This window comes from Oncorhynchus kisutch, linkage group LG18, assembly GCF_002021735.2.
Source record: "Oncorhynchus kisutch isolate 150728-3 linkage group LG18, Okis_V2, whole genome shotgun sequence".
NCBI classification, from domain to species: Eukaryota; Metazoa; Chordata; class Actinopteri; order Salmoniformes; family Salmonidae; genus Oncorhynchus; species Oncorhynchus kisutch.
The window spans coordinates 50,816,022-50,840,717 of record NC_034191.2 but is presented as its reverse complement, the minus strand read 5'-3'; the positions used below and the strand labels follow the sequence as shown (position 1 = coordinate 50,840,717).

Below are 24,696 nucleotides of genomic sequence, written 5' to 3'. Positions count from 1 at the left end.
GGACTGCGCAGGCCACTCAAGTAAACTGAACACGCTGTATTGTTCCAGGCAAAGTTTTTCCACTCCTCAATTGTCCAGTGTTGGTGATCACGTGCTCACTAGAGCCACCTCTTCTTGTTTTTAGCTGATAGGAGTGGAACCCGGTGTGGTAGTCTGCTGCAATAGCCCATCCGTGACAAGGATCGACGAGTTGTCCACACCACTGTTGTATTGTGTCGTTATTTGTCTGTTTGTGGCACGCCTGTAAGCTTGCTCGATTCTTGGCATTCTCCCCCCATCTCTCTCATCAACCACGTGTTCGCCCACAGGACTGCCGCCGACTGGATGTTTTCGGTGTGTTGCACCATTCTCAGTGAACCATATACACTGTCATGCGTGAAAAGCCCAGGAGAGTGGCCATTTCTGAGATGTGTGATCGTCGGCGCCTGGCACCAACGATCACACCACACTCAAAATTGCTGAGGTCACTCGTTTTGCCCATTCTAACGTTCAATCCAACAGTAACGGAATGCCTCAATGGCTGTCTGCCTGGATTATATAACAAGCCACGGCCACGTTTCTCCCTGTCTGTAGGAGCGATCCATTTTCGTGAACGGGGTGGTGTACCTAATAAACTGGTGAATATATAAGAGAAACATGTTCATGACTGAAAAGTCTCATTTGTTTGTGATGGAAATCGTGATGAATTAACTGTTCGGTATGATTTCTCAATGAATTAGACAATATTCAAAAGGTTACAATAAGTTTATACAGTGGGGCAAAACAGTATTTAGTCAGCCACCAATTGTGCAAGTTCTCCCACTTAAAAAGATGAGAGAGGCCTGTAATTTTCATCATAGGTACACTTCAACTATGACAGACAAAATGAGAAAAAAAATCCAGAAAATCACATCGTAGGATTTTTTATTAATTTATTTGCAAATTATAGTGGAAAATAAGTATTTGGTCACCTCACAGACCTGTAACTTCTTCTTTAAGAGGCTCCTCTGTCCTCCACTCGTTACCTGTATTAATGGCACCTGTTTGAACTTGTTAGCAGTATAAAAGACACCTGTCCACAACCTCAAACAGTCACACTCCAAACTCCACTATGGCCAAGACCAAAGAGCCATCAAAGGACACCAGAAACAAAATTGGGAAGACTGAATCTGCAATAGGTAAGCAGCTTGGTTTGAAGAAATCAACTGTGGGAGCAATTATTAGGAAATGGAAGACATACAAGACCACTGATAATCTCCCTCAATCTGGGGCTCCACGCAAGATCTCACCCCGTGGGGTCAAAATGATCACAAGAACGGTGAGCAAAAATCCCAGAACCACACGGAGGGACCAAGTGAATGACCTGCAGAGAGCTGGGACCAAAGTAACAAAGCCTACCATCAGTAACACACTACGCCGCCAGGGACTCAAATCCTGCAGTGCCAGACGTGTCCCCCTGCTTAAGCCAGTACATGTCCAGGCCCGTCTGAAGTTTGCTAGAGAGCATTTGGATGATCCAGAAGAAGATTGGGAGAATGTCATATGGTCAGATGAAACCAAAATATAACTTTTTGGTAAAAACTCAACTCGTCGTGTTTGGAGGACAAAGAATGCTGAGTTGCATCCAAAGAACACCATACCTACTGTGAAGCATGGGGGTGGAAATCATGCTTTGGGGCTGTCTTTGGGGCAGTTTTTTTGCAAAGGTACCAGGACGACTGATCCGTGTAAAGGAAAGAATGAATGGCGCCATGTATCGTGAGATTTTGAGTGAAAACCTCCTTCCATCAGCAAGGGCAACGAAGGAGTGGCTTCGTAAGAAGCATTTCAAGGTCCTGGAGTGGCCTAGCCAGTCTCCAGATCTCAACCCCATAGAAAATCTTTAGAGGGAGTTGAAAGTCCGTGTTGCCCAGCAACAGCCCCAAAACATCACTTCTCTAGAGGAGATCTGCATGGAGGAATGGGCCAGCAACAGTGTGTGAAAACCTTGTGAAGACTTACAGAAAATGTTTGACCTCTGTCATTGCCAACAAAGGGTATATAACAAATTATTGAGATAAACTTTTGTTATTGACCAAATACTTATTTTCCATCATAATTTGCAAATAAATTCATAAAAAATCCTACAATGTCATTTTCTGGAGAAAACAAAATCTAATTTTGTCTGTCATAGTTGAAGTGTACCTATGATCAAAATTACAGGCCTCTCTCATCTTTTTAAGTGGGAGAACTTGCACAATTGGTGGCTTACTAAATACTTTTTTGCCCCACTGTACCTTTTTTGCCCATTATGTTTTAAGGTAATTTAATATAAGTTGTGTTGCTCTTTATATTTTTATTTCACCTTTTCATTAGAATTCATTCAAATATCGGTCAAATTATTTAGTTATTTATGATTATTATATTAACATATCAAAACCCTGACATTACAGGGGGATTACGGGAAGTGGTAAAGAATGTTGGATTGTGGGTAATTGCCAAACTAAAGACTTTCAACCAATCCTGGCAATTCTGAGAGGCGGAGGCTTGTGATGTATGCCGTGTTCACGTGCTAGTCGGAACTAGAAAATGATAATATTTCTGACATGCTAACTGGTTGAACACGACAAGTGTATAGCTACAATCAGTTAACAAGTCAGAACATTCAGAGTTTCCGAGTTCCGACTAGCACGTGATCGTAGCAATAGTCCATATATAAGTATAAAACGATTCAAATGAACATCTGTACATAAATGAATGTTTCCCTATGTAAATGTAATAACAATCAAATAACATATTAAGCAGATATACATTTTGTAATTAATATTATTGCACTGTTGATGTTATGTCACGTGTACGGAAATGTATCAGCATTAAAAACCTTAATGCCATCATCATACGCTATCCTATATGTGTTTATTGAAATGCAGGCTGCACATGTTTTCGCTTATAATATAATGAGGCAGATTTACAAATACTGAACAAAAATATAAATGCAACATGCAACAATTGCAAAGATTCTGCTGAGTTACAGTTCATATAAGGAAATCAGTCAAAGGCCCTAATCTATGGATTTCACATGACTGGGCAGGGGCGCAGCCATGGGTGTGCCTGGGAGGGCATAGGCCCACCCACTTGGCAGCCAGGCCGACCCACTGGGCAGCCAGGCCCAGCCAATCAGTATCAGAAATACTTCTCAGCACCCCCTGCATGTGAAGAAGCCGGATTTGGAGGTCCTGGTCTGGCGTGGTTACACGTGGTCTGTGGTTGTGAGGCCGGTTGGACGTACTGCAAAATTCTCTAATACAACGTTTGGAGGCGGCTTATGGCAGAGAAATAACATTCATTCTCTGGCAACAGCTCTGGTGCACATTCCTGCAGTCAGCATGCCAATTGCACGCTCCCTCAAATCTGTGTCATTGAGTTGTGTGGCAAAAATGCACATATTAGAGTAGCCTTTTATTGTCCCCAGCACAAGGTGCACCTGTGTAATGATCATGCTGTTTAATCAGAAGGGTCAGTAGGAGTCACCCTTTTCTCTGGTCAAAAAAAAATAATCCCAATGCCCCAGGGCAGTGATTAGGGACATTGCCCTGTGTAGGTTGCCGTCTTTCGGATGCGATGTTAAACGGGTGACCTGTCTCTCTCTGGTCACTAAAGATTCCATGGCACTTATTATAAGATTAGGGATGTTTAGCCCTGTGTCCTGGCTAAATTCCCAATCTGGCCTTTACAATTTACAATTGGCTCATTCATCTCCTCGCCCCTGTAACTATTCCCCGGGTTGTTGCTGTAAATGAGTCAACTTACCTGGTAAAATACCATGTCTTGTTTTGATTGATGTCATTTCTATGCTAATATCACTCAAATTCAGTAGCTAGCAAACCAACAACTGTAACAATGTATTTGAGAGACAGGTGGTCAGTGTGTATGTGTTTTCAGTAAACATTTGGAGACTAAATATAGTTTACATACGGTCAACAGTTTAAGCCAACCCTGTCTGTTTCAACCCATAGTTGCGCACATGTCCGTTATTGCTAAACAACCAACCCATCTATACTATAAAAGGCTGGTGCAGCATTTCCAAACCATCAGAAGAAAGGTATGCATGCAATGGTGATCGGTTCACTACTTTGACAAAGTCAATCTTGGAAGGGTCATTTGATCAGTCTAAAAGTCAGTTTAAGAACAAATTCTTATTTTCAATGACGGCCTAGGAACACTGGGTTAACTGCCTGTCCAGGGGCAGAACCCCAGATGTGTACCTTGTCAGCTCAGGGATATGAACTTGAAACCTTTCGGTTACTAGTCCAACACTCTAACCACTAGGTTACCCTGCCTAGTGGTTAAAGATTTTTCTCGTATGCATGTATCCTCAAAAGAACACAAATACCCAGGATCCACATGGTCTTACTTTGGGTCATATTGACTAGCCACCAAAACAAAAGAGAATGGACTACCTGAATTTATCCAATAAGAAACCTTGGTAAAGCTTTACCCTGACACCTAGCATCATAACCATGTGAAAATACGGTCATAACACTGTCATGACAGATATTTAGACATGTTGTGACATATATTGTGTTATTTTATGGCTGGTTGTGACACCTACATAAGATTGTCAAAAAGGCTAAACCTTCCATTACACCAGGCCTGGGCAAAGGCAGGCGGCCCTTGACCTGATTCAATATGGCCCACGGAATCATGCTCAGATCACATAAAGAATTTGCAATAGTAAAGTTTTGAAAAACGTATTTGTTAATCAAATTATAAGCCCAATGAATACTCACCATTGTGTAATGATTTAACTACCGCCGCTTGTGGGACATTTATTTTGAAGGCACGTATAAATGACAACTGCACGAGAACAGACAGTGACTGACAGGCTGACACACACGTCACAGTTACAAATAGTAGCTAGCTAGAAATTGAGTTATCCAAAGATTTCAAAGAAAAGGAAAGTAGACAATGAATGTAGGGTGTTCCAGTAAGAGTGGACATCGAAATATTTCTTTATTGAGGTTTCAGGGAAAGCTGTGTGCTTAGTGTGCAAAGTGAGCATCGCTGTCTTGAAAGACTACAACTTGTCCCGACACTTCCAGACGAAGCATGCAAAGAAATATAGGAATATGTCTTCTGAGCAGAGGGCAAGTGCATCGAAAGAGTTGCTTTCTCAGTTGCAAAAGCAGCTAGGACTTTTCACAAAACTGCATTCAGCAAACAACGGAATTGCAAGAGCTAGCTATGTACTGTCCCACAAAAGTTGCTAACCATAGTAAGCCATTCGCTGAGGGCTAATTCATTAAATAATGTTTAATTGACTCTGCAGCAATACTTTGGCTCGACAAGAAAGAGCTGTTTGAAAATGTTTCCCTGTCAAGATGAACAGTTGACATGGCGTGTTCAGGGCATTGCAGAGAATATGGAACAACAGTTGAAAGACAAGGTAAAGGATTTCATTTCTCCTTGGCCCTGGATGAGAGCAGTGATGCACGTGGCACAGCGCAGTTGTTGATATTCTTACGAGGCGTAACCCCAGACTTTGAAATGACAGAGGAGCTCGCTTCAGTGCAGTCAATGAAGAGCACAACCACAGGGAAAGATTTATTGGAGGAAGATCACAAGTGTGTGGCAAAGCTGGGACTGAGATTTGAAAAGTTATCCAGTCTGATCACTGCCGGGTGCCCAAACTTGACAGGAAAAAAACGTTTCCCTTTTGAAAAGGATACAAGATCAAGTAGCTGAGCTGAACCCAGATCAGACAATTATTCTCCCGCATTGCATTATTCATCTGGAGGTGCTCTGTAAATGTGTTCTGAAAATGAGCCACGTTGTGGATACAGTCACTAAAGTGGTAAACTTCATAAGAGAAAAATCTTTAAACCACAGGCAGTTTGTCTCACTGTTGGAAGAGACAGTCAGGTCATGCAGATCTCCCCTCCCACACAAACGTGAGATGGCTGAGTTTGGGGAAGGTGCTTAAAAGGATGTGAAAATGACATGCTGTTGGTTTCTTCTCCTTTCACCTGCAATGTGGATAACGCTCCCACTGACCTGCAACTTGAGCTTATCAATCTTCAGTCTGATGCAGTGATTGGAGAACTATTCAAAACACTGTCACTGACGAGGTTCTATGCATCTCTCGATGAACAAAACTTTCCAAAGATTATGAGTCATGCTCAGGAGATGTTTGCACCAACCTATGTATGTGAACAGACATTTTCAGGGATGAAATATAACAAGTCAAGGCACAGATCATCTCTTACTGACTCTCACCTCTCAGCAATCGTGCGCATAGCGACGTCAGAAACTATACCTGACTTCACTGCTCTAGTCAATGTCCATCAGACTTCACTCCTCACACTGATTGGATGTTTAAATGTAATGTTGAGCTCTCCCTTGTATTTTTGTAAATGCCCGTTAAGAGTTCTGTCCGTGGTGCTGAATGCACAGTGTACTTTTCCCTCCATGTAGTTCATTGCATGTTTAATAATGAAAATACCTACCAAAAGGAGAACATGGATGTGGTTTATTTCTGTGCATGTTAAAAAAGTAAAATAAGTAGCATATCTGGACATGATTTACAGTAGATATATCTGTCAACATAGTCATACACATGATGTATAATCCTGTAATATGATTCTGGCCCGCGATGTTAAAAATATATTCTAATGTGGCCCTCCATGGAAAATAATTGCCCAGGCCGGCATTACACCATAGCCTACGTGTCAACAGTATGTTTATGTTATATATACTGTATATATATTTTTATTGAGCATGTTACATTGTCATTGTAATTGCGCACACGTTGATGTCAGACATGCACCTACCCCAATGCTCTGTTGCTGATGACTAGGATGAATGCAGGAGCAGATTTCAGGAGCAGGACAAGACACCCTCTTTTTAACTGATGACTGACATAAGGGCATGTACATGATAGGCCAATCTGGCAGGGTCGTAAAGTGTATTTTCTTGTTTTGACCCTTTTTTCTCCCCAATTTCGTGATATCCAATTGGTAGTTACGGTCTTGCCCCATCGCTGCAACACCCGTATTGACTCGGGAGAGGCAAAGGTCGAGAGCCATGCGTCCTCCAAAACACGATCCCGCCAAACCGCAGTGCTTCTTGACACAATGTTCGCTTAAACCTGCAAGCCAAGCGGGACCAAGTTGGAGGAAACACCGTACAGCTGCCGACCGAAGTCAGCGTGCATGAGCTCGGCTACCACAAGGAGTCGCTAGAGTGCGATGGGACAAGGACAAAAAGCCGGCCAAACCCTCCCCTAACCTGGACGACGCTTGTCAAATTGTGCACCGCCTCATGGGTCTCCCGGTCGCGGCCGGCTGCGACACAGCCCGGGATCATACCCGGATCTGTAGTGATGCCTCTAGCACTGCGACACAGTACCTTAGAACTTCTTACTGGTTGGTAGGTGGTCAAATACTTATGTCATGCAATAAAATGCAAATGAATTACTTAAAAATCATACAATGTGATTTTCAGGATTTTTGTTTTAGATTCCGTCGCTCACAGTTGAAGTGTACCTATGATAAAAATGACAGACCTCTACATGCTTTGTAAGTAGGAAAACCTGCAAAATCAGCAGTGTATCAAATACTTGGTTCTCCCCACTGTATCTCAAAGTGCTCTATAGAAACCCAGCCTAAAACCCAAAACAGCAAGCAATGCAGGTGTAGAAGCACGGTGGCTAGGAAAAAATCCCTAGAAAGGCCAAAACCTAGGAAGAAACCTAGAGAGTAAACAGGCTATGAGGGGTGGCCTGTCTTCTTCTGGCTGTGCCGGGTGGAGATTATAACAGAACATGGCCAAGATGTTCTAATGTTCGTAAAATTACCAGCATGGTCAAATAATAATAATCACAGTAGCTGCCGAGGGTGCAGCAAGTCAGCACCTCAGGAGTAAATGTCATTTGGATATTCATAGCCGATCATTAAGAGTATCTCTAACCACCCCTGCAGTCTCTAGAGAGTTGAAAACAGCAGGCCTGGGACAGGTAGCACGTCCGGTGAAGAGGTCAGGATTCCATCGCCGCAGGCAGAACAGTTGAAACTGGAGCAGCAGCACGGCCAGGTGGACTGGAGACAGCAAGGAGTCATCATGCCAGGTAGTCCTGAGGCATGGTCCTAGGGCTCAGGTCCTCCGAGAGAAAGAGAGAATTAGTGAGAGCATACTTACACAGGACACCGGATAAGACAGGAGTACTCCAGATATAACAAACTGACCCTAGCCCCCCGATACAAACTACTGCAGCATAAATACTGGAGGCTGAGACAGGAGGGGTCAGGAGACACTGTGGCCCCATCCGATGACACCCCCGGACAGGGCCAAACAGGAAGGATATAACCCCACCCACTTTGCCAAAGCAAAGCCCCCAAACAACTAGAGGGATATCTTCAACCACCAACTTACCATCCTGAGACAAGGCAGAGTATAGCCCACAAAGATCTCCGCCACGGCACAACCCAAGGGGGGGCGCCAACCCAGACAGGAAGATCATGTCAGTGACTCAACCCTCCTAGGGATGGCATGAAAGAGCACCAGTAAGCCAGTGACTCAGCCCCTGTAATAGGGTTAGAGGCAGAGAATCCCAGTGGAGAGAGGGGAACCGGCCAGGTGGAGACAGCAAGGGTGCTCCAGAGCCTTTCCGTTCACCTTCACACTCCTGGGCCAGACTACACTCAATCATATGACCCACTGAAGAGATGAGTCTTCAGTAAAGACTTAAAGGTTGAGACCGACAGAGTCTGCGTCTCTCACATAAAAATGGAGCGCTATAGGAGAAAGCCCAGCCTCCAACTGTTTGCTAAGAAATTCTAGGGACAATTAGATGGCTTGCGTCTTGTGACCGTAGCGTACGTGTAGGTATGTACGGCAGGACCAAATCAGAAAGATAGGTAGGAGCAAGCCCATGTAATGCTTTGTACGTTAGCAGTAAAACCTTGAAATCAGCCCTTGCCTTAACAGGAACCATGTTTAGGGAGGCTAGCACTGGTGTAATATGATCAAATTTTGGGGTTCTAGTCAGGATTCTAGCAGCCATATTTAGCACTAACTGAAGTTTATTTAGTGCTTTATCCGGGTAGCCGGAAAGTAGAGCATTGCAGTAGTCTAACCTAGAAGTAACAAGTAAGCATGGATTCATTTTTCTGCATCATTTTTGGACAGATGGTTTCTGATTTTTGCAATGTTACGTAGATGGAAAAAAGCTGTCCTTGAAACAGTCTTGATATGTTCGTCAAAAGAGAGACCAGGGTCCAGAGTAACGCCGAGGCCCTTCACGGTTTGATTTGAGACGATTGTACAACCATCAAGATTAATTGTCAGATTAAACGTCTGCTGTTATCTCGTACTAATTTATACAGGATTATGCTAATGCCTTGGAGCTCTGATGAACCTATCACACACACACAGGAATGTCTCAGGATAGAATGACTCATGACACCGAGACAGAGAGCATGTAGAAACACAGGCACATGCACACACATCAAAGTGCTATTTCTGTCCTCTCCCTGCCTTTTTTTCTTGATGTAGCACTAATGTATGATTGATATCGCTATTCTACTGCTGTTACGTGATTCTAGTGGGCAATCGCCTGAGAAGATTCTTGATCCTTAGATGTAGTCAATGTGATCGAGTGTTCCAACAGTGAAACGGCAAGCGTAGTAGAAAACAACTATTTATTTAAATCCCATGTGTGACCCCTTATTTGTCACAAACATTGCACAGTATGAAAGGAAATCACATCATTGGGCGTCATGTCACAATCGCTGTACACAAACATGGTCCTTTTTTTGTACATAAAAATGCTTTTTGGTGATTTAGAAAATGCTATATTTTTTTCCGATGCTGGTGACTTCACAAATGAAAAACATCTTATTTAGTGTTGTTCTTCCAGTTAACTGGCCATCGCTACACAGGTTTGTGTCCCAAATTGGCACCCTATTCCCTATACAGTACACTACTTTTGAGCACTATATAGGGAATAGGGTGCCAATTTGGCAGCAGACACTATGTGAGGAGGGGAGGAAGGCTCAGACTAGGAACTTGCTACATTGTTCATCTGAATGATCCCTTCGTGTAGGAAAACGCTTAATCAAAACAAAGACGAGAGGTTTACTTTCTTATAAAATATCAAAAAGGTATAAAAACAAAAGGCAAAAGAAAACAAAAACTATACTCTTATGAAGAAAAAAAAACACAGAACCCTTTCTACAGTAGTGATAAAGTTCATCATAGATCCCAAGAGCAAAGTACGTTTTAAGACACTGAGATGAGAGATGGGGACCCTAACTCGGCCCTATTGTGCGAAAGGCCGAGTGGAAACCGTCGCAAACTGATCTCTGAAATGTAAAACGTGAAACACATCTGGAAACTACATATCCCATGGGGGATAGGTTTGTGAAACTACATACCCCATAATGGAGGAGAGGAGAACCACCCTCCCTCACCTGCAGAACACTTGTATGCCCTCATGCCTTGCTCTAGTAAAATACATAGGAAATGTTTTAAGACAGGCAGCGCTTTTTTTGTCCGTAAATCTTTTTGGTCCTGTGTGCAAAAAAGATGCACATAGATACATACATACACGCATATGACAAAATAAAAAAAGAACTAACAGCCAAGGCACCTTGATATAGTTTTGTACACCAATGTATACCAAAAATATAAGTTATCAGGCTTGTTGAGTTGTGTTTGTTCTTTGTTGCACAGTCACTGAACTCATGTGAGGAGTTCATTTAGAGACAACAACAACAACTGGGTTGTCATCTCTCTTTCCCTCCCCTTTAAGACACCAGTTGTTTAGCCTGCAGCTCCATCTCTGCCGCCCGCTTGAGGGCCACATCCACTAGGAGCTGGAAGCCACTGAAGTCCTGTGTGATGTCTGGGGGGGTGGGGGGAGGGGTGTTGAAGAGCCCACTCTGGGGGCTTAGGTTACACTCCATGGTAGTGTGGGTGGTGGTCACTGGTGGGGCACCCAGGCCCAACCCTTCCTCTCGGCATCTGAAGAGCCCCAGAGCCTCTGTGGTGGAATGCAGCAGCTCTGCGGCCCTACTGCCATCTGTGTTAATGCTGGAGAGGAAGCATGAGAGGTAGGAGGGGGGGCTCGAGCCCTGTTTCTGCATGGCCATGGTGGTAACAGTGGTGTGACAGATGACAGAGGGCCGGGGAGCCACGGTGGTGTCGGGCCCCAGGGAGGAGGAGGGGGACATCTTAGGGGACGATACGGCCTTCAGTAGGATGCCGGGGCTGGGGAGACCTGCCTCGAAGCTGGAGGGGTGCAGCGCCCGCTGGTCGTAGCTGTCCTCGGGGCCCGTGGCGTGCTTTGGTGACTGAGAGCTGGAATCAGAGAAGCCCCCGTCGCCTCCCTTGCTGCCTTTCCGGGAGAAGGTGAACCGGTTAGGGTCTTTACCGTCTTTACGCAGCATCTCCGGGAGGAGCCGCCGACGTGCGTTGATGAACCAGTTGCAAACCTGAAGGAGAGCAAATTGTAACATTTATTTCAGTATATAGTATAGTTTCAAGTTAAAACTTTTAAAAAAGTCAAGGGGGAAAAAAGGAAAGCACAAAATTATACTTTATCTCACACGATGACATAAAAACAGGTTACATACCGTTTACATATTTGCATGACATTGTATGCAAAACATGCATCATATCTGAAACATCTACGAGCATGTGTGATATGCACAACTTGCTCTTGATCGTATATATATATTCTGGCTTACCTATAGACAATGTTTAAAAGCTCTTGTTATGACAACCTAATTGCACATCAACTAATGTTATTTTGTTACTTACGTTAACGTCTTATAAAGCATAGTACGACAGACAAGAAAATATAAGGTTCTACTTCTGTGCTCATCAAGAAACTCAAACTAGGCCTTTGAAAAGCCATCATGGCAGGTAACAAGTATGCTGTAAGGTCTTGTTGCCCTCCCCAATTCTATTGCCCTCTCCTCCCCCCCCACCCCCTCTTCTCCCTCTCTGTCCCAGCCAATTATCAGCCACGGATGGCTCAAAGCCTAGAGCTCTCAGTATGTAAAGGACTCTGTATTGTTCCCAGACAGCTGGGCTTGAAGAGGGCTGGGGGGGAGGGAAATTCCTGTGTGATCGTTACAGCCAAGCCCACGCCAACCACCCAGCAGAGTGAGTGAGCCGAGTCAGAGTTCTTGGTTCCTCCTAGTCACTGTGTGTCAAATGGCACCCTATTATTACCTACAATGTGCATTACTTTTGACCAGAACACTAAGGGAAAAACCATGTGGGCACTTGTCAAAAGTAGTGCACGACATAGGGAATCAGGGAGCCATTTGGGACACAGGACAATGTCGTTTCACTTTCAGATGTGTCTCGTCTGACAGAACGTTGCAATATCAAGCTTCCTTGAAAGGTTGCTAGCTGTTCATTGTCCACGTGTCAATCATGCTCTCTTTGTTTACGTACGTGTCATAAAACCGCGATAGGACTTTACAACACAAGGTCCTTGTACATTGCGTTTCCGGCCAATCATTTGTTTTGCATGCCACAGACCTACTAGTCATCTGGTGGTAAACCTATGAACACTGAGGCCTGTCACTCTGGCCCTCTGATTCTATCCTTCCTTCCTCATTTCCTTGAGATCTGTAAGTGATAAGATAAGTGAAAGCAAGCAATTCAAGGAAGGTAAGAAGGAAGGATGCATTGCTGAAGTATTTGAACAGGGCCCCTTATGTAATCGATGAGGATCATTAGAGAGTTCAGCGTAGCCGGCAGGTAGCCTACTGTTTAGAGTGTTGGCCTAGTAACTGAAAGGTTGCTGGATTGAATCTCCAAGCTGACAAGGTAAAATTCTGTCATTCTGCCCCTTGAACAAGGCAGTTAACCCACTGTTCCCCGGTAGGCTGTCATTGTAAATAAGAATTTGTTCATAACTGACTTGCCTAGTTAAATGTAAAAAAAATGGTTAGCATACCTGTAGTGTGGAGAGCTGCGTCTGCTTGGAGAGCAGGGATTTCTCCTGTTCAGAGGGGTAGGCATTGTAGCGATGCTCATATAGCCAGTCCCTGAGGATCTGCACTGACTCCTTGGGTAGGTTCCCGCGCCGCTTCCTTTTCCCACTGCTCCCTCCCGTACTGGATGACAGGTCCAGGGGGGCGTCCATGCTGTCCTCCTCGTCCGTCTCACTGGCCGACAACGTCATCATGCCTGTGTGTGGAGAAGAGAAGAACGGATGTGTGAAAGAATGTCAGTCAGAATTCCCCCAGAATTCCCCCCCCCCCCCAAACACACCCTTGTCTGTATGTCTGTCTGGTCTGGTCTGTCAGCCACCCACCTTCCAACAGCCCAGTGCCAAAAGCTAGCTCTCTAGCGGAGGCAGCTGATGTGTCAGAAGCAAGCTGTCATGTTCAGCCATGTGATTCGTGGAACAGAGAGGGAGGAAGGGGGGGTGGAGAGGGCGGAGGGAGAGGGTGAAGAGGAGGGACATCACAAAGGCAGGCTGCTCCAATGCTGTGTCAGTTATAAAACCTGCCTCGACAAATACTGCAGGCCTACTGTACTGAGCAAACACCTCTTCATGTTGACACTGACACAGTGCAGGAAGCTACAGCAGGGCCCAAGACAGCTGAAATAGTTATTCCAGGGGGACAATTCCCAAGGCTGTAAAAACATCTGTAGTCCATTTGTTTCCTTCTTTTTTTTTTAAATAGCCTAATCAAACAGTTAATACAAAATAGTTTATTTACCACAAGCCTTGACAAAAACCTGAAAGTCAGGACAACAGATATATTATCTGGAAAATAAACACATTCCAAAATCAAACTTTTTTAGTTGCAACTTATGCAATTTTAGTTGCAATTTAAGTTTTAAATGGTAAAAATATGTCAACAAAACACTGTACCGGATGTCACTAGATCTGTCCTTGGCATAGGGGTGGGAAATCGATTTTTTTTTAAACTAAAAAACATTGAAGTTGGAATGAGGTAATTATGTAGGACTGTATGAGGAAGGGGGAGGGGTACTTGTTGCAAGTCAACGTCTCAAGACTAAACAAAAGAATCTTGTTCGTCGAACCATTATTTCACTACAATTTGAACATTTTTGAAAGAGTTACTCATTTCTTACTTAAAATTAAGTCTATTACTCATCCGGGGGGGATTGAGCGTTTTATAAGCTCTACTCTTAAGGAATTTCTAAGTTTAAAACAATGTGTAGAAGTTCGTGTAGTCTAACACGAGGTCGAAGAATGCGAGAGCAGCGTCGCAGAATGAAAGCCAACAGCAACTTCACAAAGGAGGTCAGGATTTGAACGCTGTGCCAATCGAAAAAAATATAAATAAATCAGGGCTCTGGAAGTCTGCTGCAAATTTCGCACAATCTAATTTCATTCAACAGTGTGGCACATAATACAACGTATACCGAGATAATGAAACCATGTTGCAGCTAAACTAGCAGAGAGAACTTACTCTGCATCGTCGGTGCTACACATTTGATACATTTTAATGAACTAAATGCGCGGTGACGTAAGGGTTTAGAGATGCCCTCTAATTTAGCCAATCCACCCAGATGTACCCTAAAGGAATTAGCTTGGAATTGGAAACTTGTTCATTATGAACTAAGTTTTCAGAGTAAGCTATTCAGTTAAAGGATCTAACACTATTGTATAACAAAATGGTTATGATTATTTACTCGATGCCTTTAACTAGTCAACCTTGAAAGATAACAATTCCTTGCATTTGAAACGGTTTAAATCAAAAGGCATATACGCAAAACAATTTTGACAGCCCGCCTGCACACAGGGGGGACCCTGTTTTGACTGGAGCAAACAATAGGCTGCGTTGCTTGCATTGAGAAATGCCTTATGCGCGATCTCCCTCAATATATCTTTGGATACACGCGTGTTATCGAAATCGGCACGCCGATGGAAAAAGGCGACCTACCCTTTTTTGTCTTCATATCCGTTAGAAATCCCCTTTTCACGTTGGTCACGAGAGGAGCGCAGTAATTTTTTTTCCTTCTTCTTCTCGAATTGTATTCGTTTAATTGGCAGATCCTTTTTCTCGGGATATTCCACACCTATACTCCAAATGGTTAAACGGCTTTGTTCATTGAAAATAAATCAAGTCATAGAACCGTTCCTCGGCTTCTTCAATTGTTTGAGGCGCAATGGGCTACTTATGCCAGGGGTAGGCTACCTGAAGTCCGCTGCTCGACTTAGCGAAGCCTTTCTCATTCAATGTGTGTTTGATCATGAAACTGGGTGACAGCTATCTTTGACAGCTGCGTGACTCGAACGCACAAAGATCCTCCCACTTTAGAAGGGAAGAGCTAAAAAAAAAAAGGCATCAGCATGGCTTTTGCAATGGCATATACACAATTTGACCGAACAACCGCTCGAATATATTCTACTATTTATGTTAACATACGTAGGGCTATACTTGAAATGCGTAGCTGTAGGTATGGAAGTTAAGGGCATTGGAGATCTTGCAGCAGTTTTCGTGCACAATGTTGAAAACAAACAACCGCAGCATGGCAGGGCTACTTCTCATCAGTATTTCGGACTGATTGGCTAGTCTATTCCTTGTATCAATTTCTATGCCCATGTTTATATAAATAGCAGAGCCCTATTAGCATATTCATTATTTCATTAGCTAATGTATTATGCAACAAATGGGATGGTTGTCAATTTGTCAACGGGGATAGGCTAATATCCAATGTCAGCCGTAAGGACTGTCAGCGATTTTATGCTTGCATTGATCAATTCAAATAGCATTTGGGAGTGGTTGCATAAATCTACTTCTGCATTGACGTGAACACAATCTCGCCGAACATCCGCTAGAATATATTCTACTTTTATGTTACAAATGTAGGGCTATAATTGAAATGCGTAGATGTGGGTATGGAAGCTAAGGGCATTGAAGATCTTGCAGCAGTTTTAGGGCACAATGTTGAACACAACAACCGCAGCATGGCAGGGCTACTTCTCATCAGTATTTCATACACGGCTTCTCTAATTGGCTAGTCTATTCCTGTATCAATTTCTGTGTCCATGTTTTCATAAATAGCCGAGCCTCATTAGCATATTCATTATTTCATTAGCTAATGCATTATGAAACAAATGTGATGGTTGTCAATTTGTCAACAGGGATAGGCTAATATCCAATGTCAGCCGTAAGGATTGATCTATTCAATACCATTTGAGAGTGATTGCACAAATAAATCAATACATGTTATGCTGCATTTCCAAACTGGGTTCCAAACTGGTTGAATCAACGTTGTTTCAACGTAATTTGTCAACATATTTTGTGTGACATTTATTGTGGAAAATAGTCTGGATTTTTAAAAAGACATCAACTTCAACTGTTTTGAGGGGGAGAGTTCAACCACAGGATTATGTCATCATGGTAACCAATTGTCAACATAGACAAACCTAAAATATGTTGAATTTGTACCTTTTAAACAACATCAGCATTTCAACATTATATCCACTATCAGAAAAAAACTATAGGCTGGGTATCACCTCCTACTGGAGAGTTGATCTATCTACAACTCTCCCTTTGGTCTCCTATCCAGGGTTTTGACCAAGCTTTGACATTTGTCACTGACGACTACCAATGCGCTATCGCGAGAATGATTATTGAGAGATCTCCACATAAAAACGAAATAAATTCACTGTTGCGTTTGAAGTCATCCCAAAAGGTTGGTTTAAGAAAGCAAATGAAATGTAACCATTCTTTATAAGTCATACAGTTATTAATTATACTATTTTGGCCTATTATAGCATTTGCAAAGTCATCAACAGCCATTGTTTCAATTCAACCCAGGGTTCAACTAAAACTAGACAGTACATATAGGACTAAGGTTTCAAGCTTTGGTGGATTTCAAATTTAATCTACAACTAAAATCATTCATATGTTGGGTTCACGTCTCCGTCTCAACCAAAAATCTAAGTTAAAGAATAGGACTAAATCAACTGTATTTAAAGAGCATTTAAAAGTTAGATTTGATTTCGTCCTATTCTTTAACTATGTAGGCCAACTGGATATTGAATTATGTTTGGTTGTCAACGCAACCAAATATAAATAGTTGAAGGTGCTGTATCAATGTATCCATGGCCATATTTTGAGGTTACTGTAACTATAAATATCTTCTTATGTAATCATACAAAGCCTGCATGTTCAAGATAGCATGCAAGGTCACAGGCCTGTGGAGATCTTCACAAATGCTGTAATAATCTGCACAGATTCTCAAACAGGATTGATCACTTTCACTATGTACTTTTAATGTAATCTCAACTGCAATCCCGGTCATTTGGTTGCGCTAATAGATAAAACACAGTGATAACACATAAATGTGCAATATGCAGATATCGCTCCTCCATTGCCTGGTGGCAAAAAAACTATATGTAGAGAATCATTGTACCTTCTATATTGCTGTGAAATCTCTTTTCTACTTCCCAACATATTGTATTGTCAGCTGTTTGAAGCTGTGTACAAAACCAAAAGTAAAAGACGCTTAAACAACATTAAATGAATGGGACGCGTAGAAATACCGCACATAGAACATATATATACCGCTTCTTAAACTTGCTTTCGATTAAAAATGACAGATCTATAACTCATATTTCTATGTAAATTTGATTGGGTTGCCCAAAAAAGTTACATGTTGTCGCTTTAAGTTGTTATAAAAAAAATACTAAATATCTGACATTATATTCCCATTTTAACATGCTGTTCTTTAAATGATTGAAAGTGCAGTGATAACACATTTAGATGACAACTAAACCAAAAATCAGACATGGTTTTCCATTGGAATTTGTGCTTTTAGATGGTTGAAGTCAGTGATAACACATTGGGAATTCAGCAAACTTCAGGCTCTCTTTTTGAATGGGTGAATAAAGGTTGAAATGTCATTGATCAACATCTCACAACAAATATGACCCAATTCTACCTCCAGCGTGGATATATTATAGCATATAGCTAGCCTACATTTGATAATAATTGATTATCCAGGAAACAATATACTCTGTAGGCATATTAGGCTCTTGGGGAGGGGCCATGGAAAGCAACACAGTGAAAAGGGATCACCCTTATTCCTATTCAACACAATCTGTTACTTTGTTGCTTTTCTTTCTGTAACTAGGGGTCAGATAGTGCTACGTCGTGTCCACTGGCCATGTGAGGACGGCACAATGTTTAAAGGGCCCGTGCCGCCACCCCCTATGGTATTAAAATCGGTACCTTACCAGAATACTGTGCACAAGATGACGTCATCGTGAAAAGCACAGACAAAGTACAGGGCTGCTCTCTGCTGGCGATAACTACACATTGCACTTTTCGTAAGAATACTATCAGAAATTAAGAGGCGAAGGGAGAGGGTCCACTCCCGTCAAAATCTGTCCACGCGGGAATATCGGTCTGCTTACGGCCTTCCCTCCTTTGGGAAAACTACTCACATTGTTCATGTGGAGACAAGACCATATCGTCATTATATACAGTATCTGATAATATTAAAAATGACTATTTCATTTGGTATAATGTTAATTTCGAAAAACGTAACTCTGAATATGATTACATCTCAGTGAATTAATAATATGAAGTGTTTTTCTAAATGAACAACATACCAAATTCTAAATTGGATGCAATTTGATGCAATTAGATGTTTAAAATAATTGTACATTGTAATTTTAAAAATACTGCCAGTATGTTTGCGCTATCATGTCAACTCCTTGTCATGCCCCAAAAAATGTTCACTTGACAACGACAACAATGGCGCAGGAAAGAGCATAAAAACAGGTAGCCTCAAAACTATACCTGCCATTTGCCATTTACCTAACAGGAAAGTTTAGGGGTAACAGTTTGATTAACCTATTTATACATATCAAATAGCTCGTTCACAAGCTTTCCCTTGAGTTGACATGCAATGACACATGTTAGCTGGTTGAAATGGAGATCTACCAATACGATCTCCGTGTGATGAGTAATGTCTATTTCAAGACCATGTGTAACGTGGTTTAATTCATGTTATACAATACAGGTCAGGTAGGCCTAATAGGGATCTATAACATATTGATGAAAGATTGTTGCACAACATTTTTATTTATTTATTTTATTTAACTAGGCAAGTCAGTTAAGAACAAATTATTATTTACAATGACGGCCTAGGAACAGTGGGTTAACTACCTTGTTCAGGGGCAGAACGACATATTTTCACCTTGTCAGCTCAGGGATTCAATCTAGCAACCTTTCATTTCCTAGCCCAACGCACGAACCACTAAGCTACCTGCCGCCCCTAATAATAGTGTAATAACAGATTGTCTAACATATATTTTCCCATACTATATTTTCCGTACTGTAAACGGACAAAAACAAATAATGACTGAAGTTTTTAAGCACAGTAGTCTACATTGGCAAATAACCACTTAAAAGCTAATGAATATAAAATGTATTAGGCTGTATTGAATAGAATTACAATCGGGATATTAAACAAAAATGGCATTTACAATCCTTTCAAGGACGGGACCTCGCTTGACTCTCAGGAAGTAATGAGGGTTGTGAGTCATTTTTCCGCATATCCGTGCGCTTAATAGTGATGTAGCTTTTGGCACGCTTTGCGCATTCCAGAGTGGCGACGCCGCCCTGACTCGGCCGACTGGAACTAGAGAACTTCCGAGAGTGTACTGTGACACATCAAAACATTTTAATTCCCTCGCTGTGGTCATTACTGCTCTACGTACAACTACTTCAACAGTTGGCTATGAGGGGAGACGAAGCGGAGAGTGTCCGGTTACACTTTACAGGTCTAAATTTAGGGAGACTACGCTGACGCAAGATGGCTAAAATCGGTCCTATGAGTGACAACGGGTACAAGACACTGGATCCATGGAAACGTATCCTACAACTTAGCTGTTATTGATGAGAGGGTGTATTTTGGGCCTTTGTTGTCATCTTTCCGTAACACTTGGGGCTCTAGCGTTTTGTATAAAGGCGAGTCTTCCAAAATGCAGTTGTACAGCAGTGCGTTGACACACTATCCCGGGTCCTCTCGCAAAGTTCCGATAACTATCACAAGTGGTACCATTACTGACCATTTGCCCAGGACAACAACGAACTCTGCAAATAATACACCGAGTGGGCTTACTCCAACAGTGACCAACGGGAATCCGGTAGGAGAGACTCAATCTACCGCAAACATGCCCGCTGCTTTTTCATGTTACGAGGCTGCTTCCATGAAGCCAGTCTACTACACTTCTACCGCAGAGATAATCATTCGTCGGCCTGACGGAGTTGAGAGATACGTACCAGTGCACATCATAAAGGAGACCCAGACAAAACGGGCTCCGTCGGACTCATATTCGCAAGATGTTGTGATTCAGGCGCGTGACCGAGATGATCATTTGGACACAGACTTGATTGTGGACTTCATTGATCACTTGAGAGGTAGAGAGGGTCTACTCAATGATAGTCAAAACGTGGAACGTGAAAATAACCTGATAAACGTCGACAAGAACGATGGACCAAGTTATAGAAAGTGTGGGGAGAGAATGAACATGGCAAATGGGAAGGGAAAAACCGCTACAAGTGACATTGTGAACCCAAAACGCCATCAGAACTTAGAGGCGCAGTCGACCCATTTAGGCCAGAACATCGTGGACTCCCGTGAAAGTAAAAATGACAGTGAATACTCAGACCTGGACTCTCCATCAGGCGAGGCGCAGCTCTTTGAGCTCCGTGTCCTACAGGAGCCGTCTCCGCGGAGAGATGCAAAAAGGGGCGACATCAACGACAAGGTGACGTGCTACATAGCGGAGGTGGAGAAACAGAACAAGTACCTTCAGGAGAGGGCACACAAGTACAGATTCCACATCATCCCCGACGGCAACTGTCTGTACAGGGCGGTGTGCAAAGCCGCCTACGGAGAGCAGTCTATGCACAGCGAGCTGAGAGAGCAGACAATGCACCATATCGCCGACCACCTGGATGAGTTTAACCCCATCATTGAGGGAGATGTCGGGGAGTTCTTGATCAATGCAGCTCAGGACGGCGCCTGGGCGGGCTATCCGGAGCTTCTGGCGATGAGTCAGATGTTGAATGTGAACATTTACCTAACCACAGGAGGTAGCTTGGAGAGTCCCACGGTTTCAACCATGGTGCACTACCTGGGGGAAGATGATTCGTCCAAACCCGCTGTCTGGTTGAGTTGGCTCAGCAACGGACACTATGATGTCTTGCTGGACAGGTGTGTGGCCAACCCAGAGTATGACGAGTGGTTTCATCACTCTCAGATGCAAAGGAAACGGGACGAAGAGCTGGCCAAGTCGATGGCAGCATCACTGTCTAAAATGTACATTGAGCAAAACGGTCACATTTGAAACCAATAGTTATTCAACTGCTGCATTCAAATGTTAATCAGCCTCTCTCTCTTTCTCTCTCACTCTCTCTCATTCTCTTTAAACCGATTGCACTTTGATTCTGTGTGTTTGTGACTTCAACATTGCCTTAATGACATTTTCTAAGTTTTGTATAGTACCCGAATTGAAGTGCAGTGCACGCACATGTTATATTTCAAAATGTTGTGTTGTAAATAGACTAAACAACAAAATGTTAGTTCCAAGTGATGCTTGAAGGAGCTTGTATTATTTCCCATACATTGATGTATTTTGTTTGAAGTGAATAGGTTGGAATTACTCTGTATCAAGCTAAAAAAAAAAATGGTGTCAACTGGTTAAATAGACATTTGTTGATACTAAATCTATACTGAACAAAATTATAAAAGCTACATGTAAAGTGTTGGTCCCATGTTTCATGAGCTGAAATAAAAGATCCCAGAAATGTTCCATAAGGACAAAAAGCTTATTTCTCTCCAGTTTTGTGCAAAAATGTGTTTACATCCTTTGCCAAAATAATATATCCACCTGACAGATATGGCATATCAAGAAGCTGATTAAACAGCATGATCATTACACAGGTGCACTTTGTGCTGGGGACAATAATGCCTTGATCACACCGACAGTGTCATTCCGCAAAATGTTACTCAACATCACCTGGATAGGTGTGTAACAAAAGTTCAACATTCACCGTCTGCTGCCGTTTCTGTCAGGCCGTCTACGCATACAGTTTGATGCATAGGTTCGATAAATCCAACGTATCCCCCACACAGAACACACTGCAACTGCCTCTGCAACGCAATGCTGCTGAGTATTTCTGTCTGCCCTTTTGTGTTTCTGTCTGCCCTTTCTGATTGGCTGGGCCTGGCTCCCCGGTGGGTGGACCTGGCTCCCAAGTGGGTGGGCCTATGCCGTCCCAGGTCCACCCATGGCTGCTCGCCTGCCCAGTCATGTGAGATCCATAGATTAGGGCCTAATTAATTAATTAATTTAAATTGACTGATTTCCTTTTATGAACTGTAACTCAGTAAAATCTTTGAAATTGTTGCATGTTGCGTTAATATTTTTGTTCAGTTTATGATTCAATGCCAACAGTTTTATTTGATTATTAACAACAATATTTGAAGTTGTAACCTATTTCATTCAACACTCAACTTACTTTTCCCCTTTAGTTAAACCTAATAAATACCATTAATTCAAATTAAACTCAGCAAAAAATAAATGTCCCTTTTTCAGGACCCTGTCTTTCAAAGATAATTCGTAAATATCCAAATAACTTCACAGATCATTGTAAAGGGTTGTTTCCCATGCTTGTTCAATGAACCATAAACAATTAATGAACATGCATCTGTTGAACAGTCGTTAAGGCACTAACAGCTTACAAACGGTAGCCAATTAAGGTCACAGTTATGAAAACTTAGGACACTAAAGAGGCCTTTCCACTGACTCTGAAAAACACAAAAAGAAAGATGCCCAGGGTCCCTGCTCATCTGCATGAACATGCCTTAGGCATGCTGCAAGGAGGCATGAGGACTGCAGATGTGGCCAGGGCAATAAATGACAATGTCCGTACTGTGAGACGCCTAAGACAGCGCTACAGGGAGATGAGACGGACAGCTGATCATCCTCGCAGTGGCAGATTACGTGTAACAACACCTGCACAGGACCGGTACATCCGAACATCACACCTGCGGGGCAGGTACAGGAATGGCAACAACAACTGCCCGAGTTACACCAGGAAGGCACAATCCCTCCATCAGTGCTCAGACTCTCCGCAATAGGCTGAGAGACGCTGGACTGAGGGCTTGTAGGCCTGTTATAAGGCAGGTCCTCACCAGACATCTCTGTCAACAACGTCACCTATGGGCACAAACCCACCGTCGCTGGACCAGACAGGTCTGGCAAAAAGCGCTCTTCACTGACATGTAGCGGTTTTGTCTCACCAGGGTGATGGTCGGATTTGCATTTATCGTTGAAGGAATGAGCGTTACACAGGCCTGTACTCTGGAGCGGGATCGATTTGGAGGTGGAGGGTCCGTCATGGTCTGGGGCGGTATGTCACAGCATCATCGGACTGAGCTTGTTGTCATTGCAGGCAATCTCAACACTGTGCGTTACAGAGAAGACATCTTCCTCCCTTATGTGGTACCCTTCCTGCAGGCTCATCCTGACATGACCCTCCAGCATGACACTGCCACCAGCCATACTGCTCGTTCTGTGCGTGAGTTCCTGCAAGACAGGAATGTCCGTGTTCTGCCATGGCCAGCGAAGAGCCCAGATCTCAATCCCATTGAGCATGTCTGGGACCTGTTGGATCGGAGGGTGAGGGCCTGGGCCATTCCCCCCAGAAATGTCCGGGAACTTGCAGGTTTTTTTTGGTGGATGAGTGGGGTAACATCTCACAGCAACTGGCAAAACTGGCAAATCTGGTGCAGTCCATGAGGAAGAGATGCACTGCAGTACTTAATGCAGCTGGTGGCCACACCAGATACTGACTAATCCTTTTGATTTTGACCCCCCTTTGTTCAGAAACACATTATTCCATTTCTGTTAGTCACATGTCTGTGGAACTTGTTCAGTTTACTGTATGTCTCAGTTGTTGAATCTTGTTATGGTCATACAAATATTTACACATGTTAAGTTTACTGAAAATAAACACAGTTGACAGTTAGAGGACACTTTTTTTTCAGAGTTTATATACAACCCATTTTTAATGTTGTACCAAGTTTAATTTTCACATTGGGATTAGCTATCCAAATTTCTTCAATTGGATACAAACAATTAAATAAATGTCCTCTTAACCAAGCTGGACTCCAAACACTTTATTTTCAGAAGACTTTCACATGCACTGTTTACAATATTGTAACCAAGTGGTGAACATCTCGTCAATGGAAACCTTGCCAGCCCCTTTAGTATCATAGTACTTACGCAAAATATCATTTAAGATTCAGTGCTGGCAGTGAACATGTAATTGTAACGGTGTGCGCTGAGAGGTGCGGAAAGCAAGTTCAGAATGTGAGTGTTTCAATGATTAAACAACATAATACAAAATAAGAAGCACGACCAATAATGACAATAATGATATATAAAAAAATCAACACATTACCTAGAATGACATTAACTCTCACAGGTGGCCCAAAAAAAACAACTGAAAGCCACGCCCCCAAATACGCCACGACTCCAACTCTTCTGCGACCACTACATTACACCCACTGCCATTGCAAGGCGAATTCACATGAGGTGCTGAAAGCAATTTAGAAGCTTTCATTCAATTAAAAAAAAAAATCTAATTGATCTGTCGAATTCGTTATTTGATTTCAGACAAATTTAATAGAACAGGTTGAACGAACCAA

At 42.7% G+C, this 24,696-nt stretch overlaps 2 protein-coding genes across 3 annotated transcripts; one reads left to right on the top strand and one right to left on the bottom strand.

Annotated features, from left to right (window-relative positions):
- Nucleotides 1-9,642: 9,642 nt before the first annotated feature.
- On the bottom strand, nucleotides 9,643-15,543 carry LOC109908768 (homeobox protein AKR). Of its 2 annotated transcripts, XR_004204028.1 has the most exons (4): nucleotides 14,898-15,543; nucleotides 12,932-13,164; nucleotides 9,983-11,450; nucleotides 9,643-9,918 (listed from the first exon to the last, which is right to left on the bottom strand). XR_004204028.1 is itself a non-coding variant. In XM_020507453.2 (3 exons), the coding sequence occupies exons 1-3, from the start codon at nucleotides 14,911-14,913 to the stop codon at nucleotides 10,764-10,766; spliced, it is 936 nt and encodes a 311-aa protein (XP_020363042.1). In that variant the 5' UTR covers nucleotides 14,914-15,511; the 3' UTR covers nucleotides 9,643-10,763. The 2 variants fall into 2 exon arrangements, 1 of the variants encoding a protein (XP_020363042.1); XM_020507453.2 differs by having other exon boundaries at nucleotides 9,643-11,450; nucleotides 14,898-15,511.
- A 3,957-nt stretch (nucleotides 15,544-19,500) lies between these two features.
- On the top strand, nucleotides 19,501-21,801 carry LOC109908770 (OTU domain-containing protein 1-like). The gene has a single exon (XM_020507454.2). The coding sequence runs from the start codon at nucleotides 19,958-19,960 to the stop codon at nucleotides 21,326-21,328; it is 1,371 nt and encodes a 456-aa protein (XP_020363043.1). The 5' UTR covers nucleotides 19,501-19,957; the 3' UTR covers nucleotides 21,329-21,801.
- Nucleotides 21,802-24,696: the final 2,895 nt, after the last annotated feature.